The following is a 21,541-nucleotide window of genomic DNA, read 5'->3' on the forward strand; positions in this document are numbered from 1 at the left end:
AGAGCCTTTAAACTCTAAACCTTTGCTGTACAGAAACAAAATGGTGAGTTGTGTTTTAAAAGTGAGGTCAAATGAAATTGGGCTCCATACCAAGCAGTATTTTACTACAAACTTAATCTAGTTTCTAAGAAGCTATTCTTGATGAGGTATCTTAAAAGATTACTTCTGTGACATTTTAGTTGTCAATATATTTTCTGTTTGAATTTGCATTTCTGGTAGCTAATTAGTGGCTTGTTTTGTGGAAGCACAAAGACTACTCCTAGTGAGGTAGAAATCTTAAAGAACTAGCGTAGACTAAGTAATAGTTGCTACTGGTTGGTGACATATTTAATCTCCATCTGAAAAAGACCAGGAATTTCTATCTCTCTAATTATTGCCACAGGCAGGGTGAGATGTGTATACTTTGTATTACACTACAGGTATGAATGTTCATTGTGAGTTTTTCTTCTTGCACAGTTGCAGGTGTAGATTTTAGCATTAATCAGTTTGTGCGGAACCTTGGCCTTGAACATCTGATTGACATATTTGAGAGAGAACAGGTAAGTGGCTCCATTCATTTCCAGATACTCAACCCCAGAAAGCAAGGGAGTAAATAAAGCTGGGGGCAATAATGTTCATATCACTGTAACAGCGTAGCAGTGTTTCCTTTCAGCGGTATAAATGGCAGCGTGAGTGAGTAGTCGCTGTTGATTAGTAATTTCAGTTTTTGTTTGTGTCGGCTTGAATACATCTAGAAAAGTACTTCTCAATCAGAAACATGATCCTTGCAAGCAATACCCGTTACATAATAGTAGTTTGTATTATATTTATTTAAAGACAAAAGGATTGGAGAAAACAGTTGAGTAAAAGTGAAATATGAGAATAATACACTAAAGTCTCTATATTCATGTTCTTTTCATGATTGCTTTTTCTCTCAGCTGTTGTGAGGTATGTTTTCACTGTCATTGGCAGTTGTTCTAGTACCAAAAAAATGGTGTTGCTTTCATTATAGATAACATTGGACGTGTTGGTTGAAATGGGACACAAAGAACTGAAGGAAATTGGAATTAATGCATATGGCCATAGGCATAAAATCATCAAGGGAGTTGAAAGACTTATTTCTGGACAACAAGGTATATACTCATTTTTAATTATCACGTAATACTACCTTTGTATAATCAGTTTTTATAAATGATTTATTTATTCCAAATTTATATTTATTCCAAATTATATCTCATTAAAAAGAATTGATAATAAAACTTGTCCTAGAAAATGGCACTTCAAACAGTAAGAATGTCTTTTGACTTGAAACGTGAGCACTTTTATTTATGTTGTGAATTACTGTGAATCTTGCCTTTTGGTTCTCTGATATATTTTTTTCTCTGTGGTCACTGTCTTGTGTTTACTTAGATGAAGTGTTGTTCTAGTGCAAAATGGTCATAAGATCTTTGAGGTAGGAAGAATTTTTCTTCTTCAAACCACTCTGAAGAGCAGAGCATATCCTCTGTGTTGAGTTGAGGCCTGTTATGTACTGTTCCATTGGGTCCTGCCATAGAATACTGTCTTTTCTCACTCAGAAATTCAGCTGCAATTCTTATTTATACTTTTCTTTAAAAATAGGGTTCGTGTGCTTTCAGTGAATCAAAATTAACATAATTGCTTTAACAACTTTAGCTTACATTGAAGTTCTTGCTGAAGCCTCTTTATTTGTGCAGCGTTGTTGATACCAGCACAATCCTGGGAATCCTGAATTCATTGTAATTCAGTGTTCTTCGTTTGATTATGGCTGCATAAAAGGCAAAATCCCCCTCCAAATCTTTTTTTTTCCTCTTTGTCTCACTGAAACATCACTTACTGTTGTTTTGCTGTGTCTCATAGAAATGAAATAAATTCATTAGAATTAGCAGGATTTTTTCCCCTCTTGATTCACCATCTGTGAATTTTCATTCTAAATTTTGCACTCATAGCAATGAGTCACTATCCAAGCTCTAAATGACTTTTTGTTCTTACAAGATTACCATCAGTAGTCATGGACTCTGTACAGGGACAAGTTGCTCACTGTTTCACTGCCTGGAGTTGAAATGAACTCTGAAGTAAGCAACTCCTTACAAGTAGTTTCCCTGTCATGTACATTATCATACTGAGCTAAGCACACACAAATGGGTTAGTGTGTCTGAAATGCTGATTCTTGCTGAGAGAAGGACTGACCAGTGTCCACAGATCAATGAAAATAATTGCTGTTATCTGCATCCAGATCTAGCTGCTGTGCTTCTCATGGCATTTATGGTGTACGCCTGGTAAATGTATGGGTAGAGGTTACAGAGATACTGAAAAAGTTTGAAAGTAATGAAATAATTTGAGGGATCACATTTAGACATGCACAAAAATGTCTGTGGCCAGAAGGCGGCAATTAAAGTAATTTGTAATCTCTGCCTTCCTTAGCAGCTAAGCTCTTCGTCTGGTAAAATGAGTTTTGAGAAAATAGTCCCTTGAAAAAGAAAAGTCTTACTGGTTATCGTTAAATATCAGCAGTCTTAAAGCAGTTTCTGAAACTGTTGTTGTGTTTTATTACATTCACAGGACTTAACCCATACCTGACTCTAAATACTTCTGGTAGTGGAACTATTCTCATTGACCTTTCCACCGAAGATAAGGAATTTCAGTCAGTAGAAGAAGAGGTATGGCATTCTTTGTAGTCTCTCAGTATTTTTATTATTGCTGTTGAAGAGGTATTGCTAGACAATTTAATAATGCAATAAATATCACTAAGGCTAAGAAAAACTTGCATAAGTATACTTCAAATTTTCAACTTTGCACCACTTATGATCTGTGCTCATGATGTCTATAATTTTTTCTTACTTATATTATTACTGCTTTTAGTATTTTTAAAACCTCTACTATATAGAAAAGCTCTTTCATATATCATATAAATTCTATGCTATCAGTTGATTGCCTGTTATACACAGTTTTAAATCCTTTCGAAGTGTCATAATCACACAAGATAAAATTCCAAAGAAACAGAATTCTAGATAGATTAGTGACAATCTTCTATAATTTGAAAACTAGACCATGGACTACTCCAAATATGGGTTATTTTAAAATCATAAAACCTGTTCATGTGCATCCACAAAATCTGGCATTATTTAACATACAGTCATTGCCTAAAAGTTTCTTGTATGATTTTTTAATTGTTTTAATACATAATTAAAAATTAGCTCTTTTGATTATTTGACTTGTGTAAAGGAAATGTGTGTTGAATGTGTTCTGAGCCAATGTGATCCTCCTCAAATTCTCAATCTTAGATGCAGAGCACTGTCCGGGAGCACAGAGATGGAGGACATGCTGGTGGAGTCTTCAATAGATACAACATCTTAAAGGTACCTGTTGCAATGGTTACACCTTTAGAGTTTTGGCTGAAAGTCCATAAAATGTTCTACGTTTGTTGGAGTTGCATTATGTGACAAGATGTGTGTGTCCTTCTGAGACATGCATAGGATAAAGATCATCTTCCAGGGAAATTCAGCGTAAGCTTATATGGACAAGCTACTTAGGGGTTAATAGTCAGGAAGAAATTTTATGAGAACTTGACATAAAAGACCTCACAGAAAACTGCAGAATGTTTAAAGAAAAAGACAGGGTGTTCTATAGGAAACAAAAGAAGGTTTCTCTTGAGGGAGAATGGCAGGGGGGAAAAAACAGCAAGAAGTGAAAACAAAACTCTTGAAATATGGAACTAAGGGTACTTATTTTGGCTTGATTTAACATCAAACAAGTGTAAAACATTTGGTTTGTATTTATATATTTTCCCCCTGAAGAAATGGTAATTTTCATTAATATTATAAAGATTTTTATTTGCAAGTAAGTACTACTAAGTTGTATTCTGAACTGATGTTACAGTTTGCCCAGTAGAATTGCTGTGTTATATCCACATATATAAGGCTTTGCAATGTCCAGCATACCTGTGCAAGGCATACATAATTTATTTTCTATTAAAAGTGTTCCAGAAGTCTTCATGGAAGGCGTTTCTTAATTTACTAGTTGATCATTTTACTAGTGATTTGGCATCAAATAGAATTGTGACTAAGCCTGCTAAATTTAAATTATGAAGTATTACTCAAGAGCTCTTTAAAATGAGTTGATTCTTAATTAAGTATATAGTTATGTTTTACTTGTCATGCTACAACAATCAACTTGTGCAGGATAAGTTAGAGAATTTGTGTTTCATTGAATTCCAAGGAAGGTATTCTTGTTTAAGTGGCAGTGTAAGTGTACTGTAGTATAGTGGCTGTAGGTTATACATCTCTCCAGTAAAATGAACAGAACTTTTCAGTTTCAAGATGAAACTTTTACATTTTGACTGTTTCAGATTCAGAAAGTGTGCAACAAAAAACTATGGGAAAGATATACTCACAGGAGGAAAGAGGTCTCTGAAGAGAATCATAACCATGCTAATGAAAGGATGCTGTTTCATGGTGAGATTTTGAAATTCAATCAACAATTAATTGGAGGGTTTCTACTGTCTCAAACAAAGTAAATTCCTCAATGGAAATAGGTTCTATGTTTTATTTGAGTTTTTATAAACAAATGTTTGTATATGTCACAATGTGATGATACAAGGCATTGTCTTTCTTCTGAAGTTTGCATCTCCTTGTCTCTCCCTGAAGGAGACTTTACAGATCTAGATGAAAACATTTTAGCAGTTGTGAATGAAGATTAAGTAGTATGCCTCCTCAAGTCTGTTTTATTGGCTGTATGACCAAAATTATAAAAGGTCAAACTTTTTTCTGCTATGGGTTGTTTTGGGATGGGATTTTTTTTGTTTTCTTGGTTTTATAATTTAACAAGTTAGTTTTGTTCAAAATTCCAGAAAAGGTAGCTTATCATTAGCAAATGAAAGCCAACTGAAAGCTTTTCTGTGCACAAATACATTGTTTGTCCCAATGAACAAATTAAACAAGTTCACGGTATGTACTCATAGGTATGTACTCATAATGAAGGCCATGTAGTTCCCAACATAATGGGAATGGATGATTGAATTGGGACACATACAAAAATCTGTATACTGTATTTTAAATATTTTACCTCCTTTCTCTTAGGCTCCCCATTTGTGAATGCAATCATTCACAAAGGCTTTGATGAGAGACATGCCTACATAGGGGGCATGTTTGGAGCTGGGATTTATTTTGCTGAAAATTCTTCCAAAAGCAATCAGTATGTGTATGGAATTGGAGGTGGCACTGGATGTCCAATTCACAAAGATAGATCTTGTTATGTTTGCCACAGGTAAGTCCTTCAAAAGAATGGGATTTTGCTTTTGTATATTGTGTTCTAGACTATCAATGCAGCAGAGTTTGAACTTGGCCTTGATGTTGTTTTGGCTGTTTGATAAAAATCCAGCTTTAGAATGTTCTTGAATTATGTTGTCAGTATGAGTGCTGGGGGAGGGGTTAGAAAACTTTTGTTTTAAAAACAAACAAAATAACTAAATAAATTTAGAAAATTTAAAGAAAATGTAGTAACAATCTCAGAGTACCTCGTTAAGCATGCTGTTTCCAATAATTAGAATAAACATTTTTCAGTGTTATTACCAACACTTTCCTTGGGCTAAAGAGCTTTCCAAAGGAAGCATAACTTTTGTTCTTTAAAACTGAACTTCAGGATTTTGTGAACTACAAAGACTGACTGAAGTGGCTTCAAAGTTCCACTGTTCTCCTCACGTAAAAGTTGCAAATCACAAAGATGAATAATCATTCATAAGCACTGAGTGTTCATGGTCCTTTTTCCCTTTTAACACAGGCAGTTGCTCTTTTGTCGTGTAACACTGGGCAAGTCTTTCCTGCAGTTCAGTGCTATGAAAATGGCTCATTCTCCCCCAGGACATCACTCAGTTACTGGGCGACCCAGTGTAAATGGATTGGCATTGGCAGAATACGTCATTTACAGAGGAGAGCAGGTAAGCAGCGTTTGGGTTGGTTTTTCAGACTTTTTGCTTCTCCCAAAGGCATGTAATGCATTTTCTTATGTTTGAGGTGCTAGGACTTGGCTTTTGTCTTTAAACAAACTCCAGCTGGGGTTGCAGGTGAAAGGATACGTGTTTCCTGAATGCTCCAGCGATTTTACCTTTGACGTTTTGCCATTTTTATTTTGGCATTAATAGTTTTTTCTCCTCTCTAACAAACATTCTTAACTTATCCAGAGAATGAAATCGTAATAAAAGATGTGTGTGTCACTCTTTCAGGCTTATCCAGAATACTTGATTACTTACCAGATCATGAAACCTGAAGCCACCACTGAAGCTTAAGACAAGTTATTTGTGGGAAACCGTCAGACTTTGGATGAGAAGATACCAATGGCTGCTGTCCTGTTAATTACAAGTTTTTCTTGAAAAACTTCCATTCACAGGTGTTGTGGTAGCAAATGTGAACAAAATATACTAGTTTTGACTTGATAAAGCTTTAATAATGTACAGTATGTTTTTCTAAAATTTCAGAAATGTCCTCTTTTTCAGCACTTTAACAGATACCATTCCAGGCATAAACTGGGGTTTGGCTGTACTAAATTATAAACAAAATTATCTTGAAACAATGGTTTTATACAATACTGCATTCAAATTTAACAGAAATTGTAATGCTCTATACAGGAACTCATTTTACTAATATTGTGTTCTTTAAAACACTGCATTTACACTGAAAACGTTTTCATTTGTAAAACTGTAAATAAGAGCTTTTGTACTAGCCTGGTATTTATTTACATTGCTTTGTAATATACATGTTTTAGAACTGCAATCTTGTACAAAATGTTCTTTCCAGATGTTGGTTTGTTCAGCTGTTTTTTCTCATGCAAGATAGATTTGAGAAGCCAATTTTTTCAGGTTTTATCACTTAATTGTGAGGGGAAAAAGCAAATTTTATCTGAAGAGGTTTAGAAATATCCAACTTTAGATTGAATACACAAATTTTTGTTCTGTAGTTTTATTTATGAAATATACATTCCTGAGAGTGATGGGCTATGAAAATAGAATGTTCCAGATGAATACTACAGTGGTTTTCCACCTACTTCCTAGAGTTGCATATTTTATTCCTGTAAAATGTCTTTTGAAGTTTTTTATTTAACTGTAGGCATAGTTAGCCCGTATCCTCACTTCAAGGCTAGGAGACCTTGCAAGTTACAGTTTTAGTAAATTATTTCCTTTGAATGTAGATGGAAAATTAACCTCAAGGAGTTCTTTCTTGAGTTTCTCTTGCTTACATTTAAGCCAGGAAGTTAAATATTTTATTCCTAATATGAGGACAAACGACTTGGCCTATTTTGTATGCTTATTTGGTAGATTAATCTACCTGTTGGTGCCCTGAGAATATGAGTATTGCAAGGCAGAAATGTTAAAAGCCATCCTGTCATCTCCTGTGTCTCTTCCATGTTAACGTTCAGGCTGTAGTTGGGGCAGGTGTGTAGGGGTGTGTTTATCTGCTTTCAGCTGAGCAGGGCTGGTTTGGGGGTGTGGTTCTGCTCCCAGCTCGGCCAGCAGGGCGAGAGTGGGTGAGTGGGATGAGCAGCTCTTCCACAGCAGCAGCTGCCTTTGGTAGCCCTGGCAGGACCTCTGGGACAGAGGAAGAGTGCAAAAGGTACTACCCCCTGTCCAAGTCCCATTCAGGGTTACTGAATGCACCCGTCAGTTCTGTCAGCACTATCGCAGCTCTCCTCTGTATTCTGCTTCTCTTCCATCTGCAGTTTTTACCTACATATTTCAAAAGTGTGTAAATACAAATTATAGTTTACTTGGGGTTAAAGTGGGTAGGAGTATATTTTAGTTGTTTAATATTTCTACATACAGAACACTGTCCCAGAAGACAATTTGTTTGCAGGGCATGTTATCATACCATGGTTTTAAATGTAGTAACTGGTCAAGATAATGAAATCCTCTTGCTGATGTGGTGGTGATGTGATTATGCTCTATGTAAAAATGTATTGAACCTTACCCAGTTATGTGAGGAAACTGAATAATAAGATTGCAGAATTCTTGCAGAAAGTAATATTGGCTATGAATACAAAAGGCTTTGATTTTTAGGTACTTTCTCCCAGCATGTTGCCTGTTCCTTAGGTATAGTAATGCTGGAATTGGTGTTCCTGCAAAATTTGTTAGTTATGTTAAAAACTTTTTTGTTATTGCTAAAATGCTTCATTCTGTATGAACGATCACCTAATGTCTTGTAAAATGTTGTGGTATGATAGCATTTTAAGTGGTACCACAATGTTGGTTTTGTCTGGGGATTTTTGAGCTGGTTTTTTTTTTGCATGACATACCTTGCACTCTGAAGATGGAAGCTGTAAAGATTTGATAATACTGACTATTGAGGTGAACCTTTAATCCCTTGTGCGATTAGTTCTGCTTTACTCATCTTGAAGTGTCTTTACATGTACTGTATGACATTCCATATCCATAACACTAAATAAATTTAATTCACTGGTTTTCTGGTAGCATGGGAGTAATTACAGATGTAGTGTGTTAACCAATTGTTTTAAATGTAAGCATGCACAGTACTATAACAAACTACATCACTAGAGGCGAAATTAATTACATTAAATAGAAAAGCTTTTAACGTGGATGAAAATCTGTAAATACTGGAAACTTGTAGTTTGATACATGGCTAACTAACAGCTTTAGCTAGCAGTGAAAATGTTTTAATAATAAATCCAAAGGTAAGGTTCAATTTGTGCACTTAAAACTCCATTATATGGTCCAAAACTGAAAAAGAAAACTCACTTACATTGAGTTTGTAAAATGAAAAGTAACCTAAAAAGTCTTACCTCTCAAATAACTACATGGGTAGCAGTATGGCACAGGAGCAACAAAAGTAACTACTTAGATCACTGGTAGTATTGCAATAAGTAAATAATTTTATTTTGGTAGGACCATTTATAGATAGGATAGTTTTCCAAAACCGGGCTTGTATAGAAGACTGAAACAGACGTGAGCACTAGGGGGCAGGAAAGCAAATGTTTGGTAAGATCAAGGGTAATGAAAATCTTTAAATTATCTTGGGATCACAACTTCTAATAAAATTACTCCTAAAAATTTCACCTATCTAGGTTGCAATAAATTAACTTTCCATTATGCATTAGTGTGGGAGTTTTTTTAATTAAGTAATCACTATAAAAACAAGTGGTGCAACTAAGCAAATTGAAAATATTAGGTCTTTTTCTTAAAAAATTAGCTCATATCTTAGACCTTAGTTCTAAGAAATCAAATAATGATTTCACCAGACTCTTCTATTACATGTAATTGAAAAAGTTAAAATTATCCTTACAGTGCCTGTTTAAGAGGTATGTTGGCGCTAATTTTGAGTGCAAATGACTGTTTATAAAGGAGTTGCACTGAACTTGCTCGCTAACCATGTGTGTATCTATGAGCACACACACGCACTTGCTCACTCCCTCACTTCATTTATCAAGGAGCTGAGAAAAAGTTTAGAAGTGACTTTTCGAGCAGACCATCACTGTCAGTGAGGGTGCTGCAGCCTAGGAGCCATTTCCCCTTCTACCCATCCTGAACTTAACATAATAAAACAGACTTGCTCTATTGCTGTAAACAACAGAACCCCAGAGGTGAGTTGCCTTCTGCCTTCCAGTTAAAAAAAAAAACAAAAAGCCACGGTATAAAGGCTTGGTTGGTATTCATGTAAAGCAGCAGTTGCAGCAAAGTCTGCTTTCTTGCCTTCAGTGACCTGACAGTGAGACTGACTGAGGTCTGCTACTGGGTGGTTCTAGGAGCTGTGCTTTTCCTGCACCCACGGAAGTTGCAGTAGGAGGTGGAGGTGATGTCAGCGAGGGAAATGCCAAAGTTGAGGGCGCAGGGGGAGGTGTGTCCTTCTTTTTGCCCCTCTTCAGCAAGCATAAGCAATGGTATTTCTGAGAATATCAAGGGGTTTCTTTCCCCTCCCTGTGGCTCACTAGAGCCAGGGGAGCCAGAACAGAATGCCAAACAGAAAGAAAAAGCATGTAGATGACTGGTTTGAAGCTAACAAGTTCTGCCCTAAAAAGGCACAAGGTTGGTAGCTGAGAGAAGACACAGGAGCAGAGAGATAGAAAAAGAACTAATAACCTGCAAAAAAAGAAAGGCAAATTCTACAAGCACTAAAAAGTTATGGTAGGAATAACTATTGTAATTATTAGGGATGGCCAAGACAATCACGGTACATAAACTTCCCAAACAGCAAACAGGCATTGTGTAGACATTACAGGGATTTCAAAACAGCTTCTCCTGAAAAGAACACACGTGTTTAGAAGGAGAAAGTTGCAGCCAATTCAAAACATTAATGTTAGACCTACGAAATAATGTGTGTAAGAAAAGAAATAGGATTTAAAAACTGAAGGCAAATGCCCTGTACTATAGCTCTTCAAAACATTGGTTTGACACAAACATGGAGTTCAGATCCATCTCTCCGTCTGTAATGTTGATAAAACTGCTAAACTTATGTTTCAACTGGGATATTAATGGGTGGCAGTGAAGGGAATTGGGGTGGTTCCTTACGTGTGCAGTGGCACAGCCAGGGGAACACTTGCTTGCAAAGTTTTTTAAGTTAGAAGCATTAAGAGTTTTCATAAGATCATGGGAGTAGTATTTGCCAACCTTAACATTTAAAATAAATGTAAATTGTTTAAGGAGCGAAAGAAGATGCACTGGTGCCTAAGAACATTTGATTGAGGCCTTTTATAGTTGGAAAAGCAGCTTCATGTCAGCTGATAATACTGTGCACAGATCCAGGATGGTACATGTGGGAAAGGATTAATATGGAACCGTGAAGCTCGTAGAAATAGCCTGAGAAATAGACTTGGTAATAGTCTGGGCTAGAGTTGTAAGGCTTTGTGTTGTTTAGCTGCTCTTTAAAAGGCAACATTTTCTAACAATGTGTTTGGAAGCTTATTTCGCAACAGGACATTTATTCAATTTTGTGAGACAGTGGTCATCATAGATCAGTAGATGTGCATAGAAGGAGAATTTCTTACAAGCCTAATAAAGAAGCAGGTAAATAAATTAAACAAGTAAATAGGATTGATATGTAAGTAGAACTGAAATTACAAGAAAAAAATGAAAAAACAGAGTTTGTTGGAAAAATGAGTAACAGTAAATCAACTAGTGTATATAATGTTTATGACCCAGCTGTGGAGGATATTGTGTCTAATAGCTTTTAATTATTGAAGTAGTCAAAGTAGAAGCTGACAGCAGTTACATTAAGTATTGTTTTAATTAATGTTAGAATGAGCTTCTAAACAGTCCAAAAGTGTCATCTTTAAATAAATAAATAAATAAACAAACCTGTATATGATGACCAGTGCCTGATAGTGATTCCCTATTTGAAAGTATTTTACTGAAGCATTGAAAACATGCAATGAACAAATTAGATTTTGAATTAAAGAGCTTTACTTTGAATAGTAAATATTCATTAGAGTAGTTGTTTTCATAGAACAAAGTCTAATTCAGGATTTAGGGAAAGAACCTACTTAGCAGTTGGTTACCAAAACCTAACAATTTATAAATAATAAAAAAAACTATATGAATAATCAAAAAACTCTATAGATAAGGGCAGTGTCACAGATAACATAGTCCCAGTAATAACATAAGGCCTCTGAACTACGTAGTGTAGAAGGTGTTATATAATGCAAAGATTCTAAAACCAATAATCAGACAGTGAAATACATCTGACTTCAAACTAAATGAACTAATGGTAAAGCTTATTTTGAAAGATTAGCAATGTTAAAATGCGCTAGAACTGCAAAACCGTAGGTTTTAAGAGAAGAAAATGTTCTCCTATTGGAAGTAAAGCTCTACAAATAGAGAACAGTTTAGCATATTACTAGTAAGATGGATTTCTAAAGGTGCAGAACAGACCTTGAATGAAAAAATGAGGTTAAAAAATAAGGGAGTGGGGTAGGGGTGTGTGTGTGTGTGTGTGTGTGGAACTGACTGAGCATCTCAGAGTGGTGGCAACTACATTAACAGAGAAAATCTGGTCAGTGGTATACCAGAATCTACACTAAATTAGAATGAAAGGCAGTGTCTTGATGAGGAGACAAAAATAGAGAAAAGTGCTGCCCTTAACTATGTCAGATTGCTGAATTTCTGAAGTAAAAAACTTTTACACTGAGCCTTCAATCCAACGTCCTATTTATATATGCCATGTAAGCATTTAAAATATCTTTAAAAATCTCTTAGCATTAGTATAATCAGACTCAAAATGAAGTGGAGTGGCAGAATGATGAGCTGGTGCTCATTCATTTTAAGCAATCCTCAATAGTAGTGCTAGTCCCGGGGGGAATTCTCATGGCAATAGCTCATTATGGATAGCATTGGACAAAAATAATATGGAAACCTGCTTTTTTTATGTAATTGTGTATTAGACCGTATTCCAAGGCACTTCTGAAGTATTACCTGCCATTAAAAGTGCACTTAATTATAAATTTGGAAACACTAATAAAAAAAGAACAGACGTTTACAAAATACAGAAATAAATAATAGTAATTCAGACCTGGACCAATTAAATGGAATATTTCAGTCAAAAGGAATATTTCATACTTACTGTAAATAGATTTATTCAGGGACATGATTAAAAGCTTCTGATAGTTTTATTTATATAAGTACCGTGTGGCTGCTGTAGGGAGTCCAGCAGAAATACTGAAAGCAGGACAATTGTTTGCAGGGAATATGAAATAGATGTGACAACTTTAAAAAGCCAAGGACTCATACAGCATGGTCCATAAAATAGTAGTTACAGATTTAGGTGTGCCTGCTCTCTGAGACTTCCCTCCCCATCCCCAGAAATGCCACTTTTCAGTAAAGGAGTTTAACAAAATGTGTGAGTTACATATTTCCTATATCAAGTTTTGGTTTGTTAATTTTTTTGAAAAGAAGGAAGAGTAATGATGTGATGTTGTACAATGAATAGCTTAAATATTATTAATTGTGTAATAGGGTACATTGTTATGTATTACAGATGTTTTATGGCAATATCAATAAATAACATATTTTCCTTTAAAAAAAAGAAAAAACTTTACAAAATAATGCTTAATATATCTCTTCACTGGACTGATTTTACAGTACAGATATTGTGGAGTTTGCAGTTCAGCATCTTCAACCTACTTGAAATACTGTTAAAATAGTGGGTTTGGACTTGCTGACCTACTAGTTTTAGCATAATGAATTGTCTTGTATCTGTAAACACAAATTTGTCTCATAATTTTGTTAATTTCAGAAAAATTAATCAGAACTATAACTACACATACCCTAATTTTGCAATACAGGTGTTTTAAGGTTATTAAGCAGAATAGCTGACATCTCAAGACACAATTCATTCTCCCCTGTCAATCTAATTCTGAAGGTCAAATGTACCCAGGGTTTTCCAAGCAAATTCATGGTGTCCTTTAGTTTTAAAACTGACTTTATTCAGGTTTCTTCTTTTTTTTGTACCATTTTGTCTCTTTTGACCCATCAGAATTATTTATTTAACCATGGCTACCTGAAAAAAGCCTCACTTTATTATCACTGTTTCTACCTTATACTGAAATCAGAATGGAGTTTGGCAGGTAATACTATAGGGACAAGGCTATGAACGCATTTTGTCTCTAAAATTTACTTCCTGAACTAAGCTTTTGCTTGTTCACATCAAGAGGGACTTGTGGGTAGTTCAGGCATCCAGATAATGTGTCTCTGTTCCCCGAGCGATGCTGAGGGGTCAGACCACTGCAGTCAGCATCACCTGGGAGGCTCAGACTCACATCAGCACCTTCTCCCTTATTGCAGACAGCAGGGACGTGCTGGCATTAAGGACCTCAGCTTCTTGGTTCAGAGCCTGCCCCTCTACAGATACCTGAAACGAAGAAGCACTGGAAGTCTGTTCTGTGTGGCTGGAGCTTCATGATCTAAAATGTTTTGGGTGATGAGGGTGGCATGTGACAGGAATATACACATTGTAAATGAACAGCAGTTTCCATGGGGATCTCTGTATCTGTAGACAGCACAGTCATGTGTCATTTTCGTTGCTGGAAATCCCTGTTTCTCTACAGCAATCTATAATTTTGCCTAGTTTATTTTTTCAGCCCAACTCTCAGTTCACATAAAAGTGAAGTTCATTCACCTTGTTCCCAGGTAACTTCACACCAAAACATCTGCTGTGGTGCTTTCAGTATACATCCTGTAAAAGCAAATTATCATCGAATCCCAGAATGGTTTGGGTTGGAAGGGACCTTTAAAGGTCATCTAGTCTAAACCCCTGCAACGAGCAGGGACATCTTTAACTAGACCAGGTTGCCTAAAGGCCTATCCAACCTGAATGTTTCCAGGGATGGGGCATCTACCACCTCTCTGGGCAACCTGTGCCACTGTTTTACCACCTTCATTGTAAAAATTGGATTAAATCTGGCTGATGTTAAAGAACCCAAATTGCAACTCGTAATTTTAAACCTTGTACTTGAGAAGGATAAAATCAGTATATCTTTCTAGAAGTCTTTTATATATTTTTTATATCTTTTATATATTTTTGATGTTAAATCATAAGAGTAAGATCACATCATGTAAAAGCTATTTGCCATTTAAAGTAGTTTGAAGTAAATAAGGAGTATCAGCCTGAGAGTAAAGGAACTGTGTCCAGCTTGTATTTATATTTTAGGATTTAAAATCTAAGTTGAGGACACCACTAATACAGCACTAATTGTTAAAAACAAGATACACTAATCTGCATGCTAGTGATGTAAAATGCATGTGAAATCTATAGCTCTGTATATGGAAAGCAGGACAACCAAGACCACCAGTTCTGCCAATCAGTCATTCGCATTTCCCACTGTTTTTCTCTATTGTAGCAAAATGTGAGAAGCTGCTCTCAGGCCACACAAACAATGCTCTTTATTGGTCTTTACTGAGGCATGATTGGGTGTCTATGCTGAGACTGCCAGCCTCAAAGAAGGGCTAGTGGATGACATCTGGCAGCCTGGCTTTGCCTCAGATAGATTTATGAGCTGTGAAAGATGGTTAAATTAACATCTTCTGCATTCTTGATAGGATTAGGGTTTCTGGGACATGCAGCCATTTGCATATTGCCCTGATTTACCACATTAGTACTGTGTTTGTGGCTCATTTTAATAGATTTGGATGCAGCAGGGGCTTTCTCCCTTTACATCCTACCATTTTCCAGTCACTCTTGGCAGTGACACAGCTGTGTTGATTTAACAGACCTAGCAGAAATCATATTTCTTGCTCTGACTTCTTCCTGTTACAATCTTAATGTGAATCAAGAGCAGCAGCAGTTGTAATAAGCCTTTTCACCTGGGGCAGGATGCTCTTCACTAGGGGTGAGTTCATGCAGACACACACAAAGCTGAATGATAATGCATTTCTATGAGAGGCCACAAAAGTTGTCCCTAGGAGTTAAAGAGACAAGATCTGACACAAGCTACCTTTCTAGAGCCTCAAGGAACTATTGAAGGTCTTGGAAATCTTAATTTAAGCAATAGAAACTTAGATGAAAACTGTTAGCATTCAATGCCTGTTCCCGTCCCTTCACCCCCTCCCCACAAAGGACTTAGACCACATGATTTATTTTTTTTTCCAATTATGATCATACAGTGTTGCTAAAATATAGCCTGTGCTTGTCACTAGACTGGAAATGGCTTCAGTTTGCTGTGTGTGCTGAGTGACAATGGCCACACACCCCTCAACAGCTCCCAGTGGTCTGCCTGAGCAGTGGCACAGGACACTGTCCCCTTCCCAGGAGACAGGGAAGGGTCTGGGCTGGAGTCACTGAGCCCTGGGCAGCACAGGGCAAGGCTGACAGCAGGGGAGGGAGAGGGGCTGGTGGAGCCCCTGTGGGGTGACAGAGCTAGTGAGGTGAGAGTATGGCCAGTGCTGGAAGATACTGTACAAGAATACAGGCCACCAAGAGTGACCATCATGGGTAGGAGTGATAGTGGAGGACATAAAATGCAGCTTAGATGCACAGTTATAATCCTGTCACTGAAAGCACTGGTGTGAGATAACCGAGTGACCTGCACAGGCATGCACTGAACAGGATTTCCAAGGTGCCTAGAAAAGAGAGGGTATCCAACAAATCGCTGTCTCAAATTTACAAAGAGTACTTATATATACTTACTCCTTACTTAGGCTGTAATAATAAAAAAATAAATGAGCTATTCTTCTTCAGGTAATTATGACTTCTCCAGTCTTCTCTTCTGAGTTACCTGCTCCGATTTTTATGCTCACTTCCACTCTGATTTAAAGTTCGCGGGTGCTTCCTCTCTAGAGCATATTTACTGCAACTGATGTGTGATGGAAATATTTTCATTAACCTCATTCAGGGGTTAGCTCCAAATTTCCAGCAAGAAGTCTATTTCACAGTGGCACCTTAGTTTTAATAACTTGAAAGGAATTAGCATCCCTGAGAGTCCCACCACTCCAAATTGTGGGCAGAAATATACATGAGCATCAGAATCTGATCTCCTTGGGCAGCAAAGAGCACAAAGAAGGCAATGAAACATCTGCACAGCCAGGGCAGATGAGGACCCATGTGAAAGGTAGAGCAAACTGTACATTGTATTGTGCTAGCATTAGGTGCATAGTCATAGTTTTGTGATACTATTTCTTTACTAAAGCAAGGTTTACCACAGGGGCACATTAAAAGGAAGAAGGCAGCCGTTTCCAGGTGATTTGGGCTCTCTCCACCATGCTGATGCTGGCAGAAGGGGCCAGCTGGAGTCTCTTGGTGGCCCAGCCATGTGTTGTCCCCATAGGTGCCCCCTGCACGTGGCTGACCCCTACCCCAGGGCTATCTCATCTCCCAGAACTGAAAATAGGAGCTTTATCTCCCTTAGATCTATAATAACTTCTTAAACCAAACTACTTTTTGTTTTCTGGTGCTGTTTTCCTACATGACTATGGCACCATAATGTTCCTGGCTCAGAGACATCCATTGAAAGAAAGGGTCACGTTACAGCTGCTATTTGCCAGGGGCTAATAAAGCTTTAAAAAGCCCCCAGAAGCGATTAGGATGCTGGTGATGTGTACGTGTGTGGCGGGGCCGGGCGCTGGAGGACGTTCATTGGCCCCGTGCTGGGTGGGATGACATCAGGCCCCACTTTCCATAGGGCCTCCAGCTTGCCCCCGACGTCTGCTGAGGGCTGCAAGAGAATAGAGCTGAGGGGAGAAAACCTTCACACTACATCCTCCAGGATCCAATGGGAACACAGGCAGCTCAGTCAGGGATAAAAGAACTTAAAAAAAAAAAAAAGAGAGAGAGAGAGAGAGACTGTAGCCTTGGAGCTGCTATTAACAGGAGATGAATTGCAAGAGACCATTTCATGCCAAGGGACTTTAGAGAGCAGCATCCCCAAGAGCCATTAACTCTCAGTGAGAGTCGTGCTGAAGCCCTTTGCTGTCAGGACAGAAGCATGCATATAAATTTTATACCATTTGTCTTTGAGCAGAAACAAAAGATCAGCTCTAAATCCTCAACATCTTGTCTCGACTAACATGAAATAACACTCCCTTGTGTGGCTGTCTTGTTACTCTTTTCCCATCAAAAGAATACTAGTGATAAATTTATTCATAATTTTGAAAGGTTTTGCTCTTAAAATTAAAAAAGAAGCAGCAAACACATGGAGTTGAGGCTATATTTATTCCTGTTAGGGCAAATCATGCTGTTGCTAAGCATGGTGACTTTGAGAGGTGCACAGTACATTTTTAATTGAAAAGGAACATAGCTTTAAAAAGTTAGCCACTAGACTTTCTTCTCCTGCTTTTCACTAAACTAACTCTGAGGATAATACATCTCATGTATTTTCTAGTGCAGTCTGAAAAAAAAGAAATTATTGAAGGATTTTTTTACTGTAGGAATTTATGCTCCTTTTCAACCAAGAATTCAAACCTTATAGACATTTTGGGATCTAGGACTTCCATTTATTCATGTGACAAAATCTGCTGAATCCAGTACTCAGATTAAAAAGGGCTCTTATTATTTGCATAATAAAATGCTTTAAGATGTTTTTTATTCAATTAAGAATGTGTGCTGAAGTAGATATTATATACAATTTTACATTTCAGGATTTGGATCTCTTTAATTGGACCAGATTTTGTCCTATGGTGTCCTTTGTTGAATAGATACTTTAACTTCAGTACTTTGTGAACACGTAATAAGAAATTAGTTAATTCTGTGCTTTACCATGACACTTTCATCAAACATTTTCTCATTTTATGGCAGTCTAAATAGAAAATAACATCATGTTAGAGTCTAAAATTTATTACAACTAAATCCCAAGAAGTCTTGTTTTACGTGGAGCGATTATTCCTAGGTTTCCTCTACAGATTAACACAAAACTTCTCCAGCTGATCCAGTGGGTCTACAGTGGATGTAAAATGGGTGAGTGAATTGCAGGGCTCAGGTGCTGGCGTGGTGATGGTGCAGTGTCTCGGGCAGTGCCCCAGTGGGCAGCAGGGCCCTGTGCCCAGGGCACAGGTTGGCACTGGGCTGTTGTTAAATGCATGTACCTGTCCAGGGTACACGGGCCAGCAGCAAGGACAGAGCTCTGAAATATACACAGAAATAGATAGAATTTATATATATTTTTATATATGTAATTTTTTATTTTCTGTCAGTGAAGCAGCTGTGTGTTTCCCTGGTGTGCTGAGACCCCAGGGGCCAGCCCTCAGTGTTTGTCCATGTTGGCTGGGGCTGCGTGGGAGCCTGGGGGAGATGGAAGCTGCTCGTGGGAAGGCTGGAGTGAACAGTTAAAATCAGAGCCCTGTACTCAGGCCATGCTGCTATTCAGCCATCGGGAATGTGGGCTGGGCTCGGGCTGTGCCTCTTGCCCCTCTCACACCCTCTCCCCCCTTGAAGAAATATGCATCATTAACCATCTCAGGGCTTGAAATAAATTGGACAAAATATCTGCTTTCCGAGAGCCCAGCAATGCCTGTACACACTTCAGAAAGCACAGCACATACCAAACGAGGTTAAGCCCTAAAACGCTGAATTATTTCTAAAGCTGTAGATATTTTATACATGCTTGTACTTAACAGATCCCTTCCACATAAGAAGGAGTGTGATGGCTGGGAGAGTTAATTTAAACTCTGTAATACTGTACAGTTAAAAGCCTCTTTCATGTAACTGTGTTCATGAACTGAGCTTGGAATTCTTAAAAATCCAGATTATTACAAAGGAAGGGATTTGGTGTTTGGCAAATTGACAAAGCCTGCCATTCACTCACCTCATGTGCTGCTCAGCTTTACAGTGAGTCTCAGACAGAGCTCACAGCACAAGGGAGAGCCTGAAATATGTCAGAGGCAATGAAAGAGAAATGCCCAAAGACTTCAGGTTCCGTTATCCAAACAGATCCCTTTTGAAAAGTTGCTTGGGTTTTTTGTGCCTCTGCCTTATTCTTATGATCAGATGTAGAAACAGTAAATATACAAACACAGGCAAGTACAGCTGGTAGAGATGAGGGTGGAATTATGACTGCCTGACCAGCTTTCACTTGTTGAACCTGTGAATTCAGAGGAAGTGTGAAGGCATGGCTGAGATGAAAAATCAACAAAGATTTATTTAATTTATTAATTTTCTGATGTCATTTTATAGGAAGGGATTGTTACACACAGCAAGACATATTATTGCCTGCTCTAACCTTGCAAATGAGTAATATCTTGTAATTGTTCCTTCAAAATCAGAAAGTGATGAAAGAGAGATCAGTAGTTTGCTATTTAATAAGATCAAGAGTTTTCTACGTATAAGGAGACTAATTAGAGCCAACTGCACTAAATGCATACCCAGATTCATCATCACTGATTTCTCTCCAAAAGAAAATCAAGCAATGGTATTGACAGCTTTTGAGCTTCTGTTGGAACCTGCAGACACTGAAATAAGTTCAGTAGCCAAAGGAAAGAAAACAATGCTGCATGTGCAATATGGCAATATAGCTGACTCTATATTTTTTTACCTCTTAAAATTTCCAGAGTTAGAGCTCCCAGAATTCAATATCCAGAAACTAAAATATCAATCAATTGTTTTTGTTTTAAGGTAGCTCATTTATCCTTGAAAAACAGACCTAGTGTCCTGATATGTCAAACTGGCAGCACCCTTGTGATGACAACTCAAGCAGCAGCTGCATGTAGGTGTTGTGCCTTCTCATTAATTATGCCCAGGACCACCTTCCTCTGGGAGGAAAGAGCTTATCAGGCCTGTGGGGCAAGCAGGCAGGGTTTGCCCTGGCAGGTTGGCTACACTGGCTCTTCTTGCTAAGGACATCAGGTGGTCAGGAGGAGCTGAGGAGGGACAGACAAGGTGACAGGAGCCAGCCAAGAGAGGAACCAGAGAAATGATGAGGGGCCACCACAGCTGCAACAGGAGAGCAGAGGTAAGGTTGGCTTCAGAGTGGATGTGTAGACACATCTGGGAGCCTGAATGAAAGCAGGATGGTGGGGAGTGGGAGTGGCTGTGTGTGGAGTGTGACAAATACATGTTGTGGAGCTGCCATAGGACTGGAAAGAAACAGTTTTTGTTGGAAGTGAAGATCTTGGCTACAAAGCATTCCTAGTTTTGGTTGGCTTAGCTAGTGGTATCAGCTGTTACCTAACCATGGGGGAGGATAAAAATGTTGAGATAGGAAGCAAAAAGCGATGGTCTTCCACCTTAAAAAACAAATCTGAGGATCTCACTATAGTTTTCCAGCCTTAGGGTCTGCAGTTCAGTTTTTCAGTAGACAAACTGAATATTTGTTGCTATTCAGCTCTAGGCATTGGTGTTATTAACCACAATAAATGCAATTAATACAGTCTTTTGGGTTGTTGTATTTCATTAGTTGGTGGTGCTTAAAGGAAGATTTTGAGCTCTTTTGGAAAATCGGGGGAATAATGTGGTTAAACAGAGAGCTAGAGACCCTCTTCTTTCTTCTCCCTCTTGGGTAAACAATGAATTTGTTCAGAGTTCCTAGTTGGGTTTTTAAATGCAGAGCTATGTGGATAATCAGCTTGGTTGCCATGGTGTTCCACCTTTGCATCTGATGGTGAGAAATGCAAGCTCTAACAGTGCCATGGAAGTAAAACAAAGCTTTGTTTTATTGCAAGATACTGTGCAATGCTATGGCCAGCAACCTGCTCTATGGCTGCTTGTGTGACATACACATGAAGTGAAAGTGAGTTGTCATTAAAAAAATAATCATGTAAGTCACATACATTGATGATCAAGTTCTTGCATAGTGCTGCTGAGGATCATCCAGCCACTTGTTTTAAATGAAAATCCTTTGGCATTGAGAGCTGTGTGCAACAATCCATAGCCTCGTGAGATCCACTGGGCAGATCCTTATTACTTCTTGGTGGCCTTGTCACAGACATCCTCAAAACCTTATAGAAAGACTCTGCAAGTGTTCCCAGTCATGGGCAGGTGTCTGGGGCTGTGTAGGACCACAGGCAGATGAGGAGAGCTGGTTTGCAGAGTGGGCCATTCTTGTGGCTGCCCTCCTACCACCCCTCACCTGCACTGTGACTACTCAGTCTATCTATGGCACTTGATACATGAATGAGGGCCAGGAC

At 38.0% G+C, this 21,541-nt stretch overlaps 1 protein-coding gene across 1 annotated transcript in view; it reads left to right on the forward strand.

Annotated features, from left to right (window-relative positions):
• Positions 1-12,122, forward strand: part of TNKS2 (tankyrase 2) — a 32,248-nt gene extending 20,126 nt beyond the window's left edge. Inside the window, exons 21-28 of the mRNA XM_018068873.2 lie at positions 457-539; positions 992-1,112; positions 2,560-2,657; positions 3,282-3,356; positions 4,346-4,451; positions 5,076-5,262; positions 5,776-5,932; positions 6,218-12,122. Coding sequence (XP_017924362.1) covers positions 457-539; positions 992-1,112; positions 2,560-2,657; positions 3,282-3,356; positions 4,346-4,451; positions 5,076-5,262; positions 5,776-5,932; positions 6,218-6,280 — 890 coding nt within the window. The 3' untranslated portion in view covers positions 6,281-12,122. The remainder of the gene's footprint in view (positions 1-456; positions 540-991; positions 1,113-2,559; positions 2,658-3,281; positions 3,357-4,345; positions 4,452-5,075; positions 5,263-5,775; positions 5,933-6,217) is intronic.
• The last annotated feature ends 9,419 nt before the right edge of the window (positions 12,123-21,541 follow it).

Source organism: Manacus vitellinus, unplaced genomic scaffold (genome assembly GCF_001715985.3).
Source record: "Manacus vitellinus isolate BGI_N305 unplaced genomic scaffold, ASM171598v3 scaffold_15_pilon, whole genome shotgun sequence".
Taxonomy (NCBI): Eukaryota; Metazoa; Chordata; class Aves; order Passeriformes; family Pipridae; genus Manacus; species Manacus vitellinus.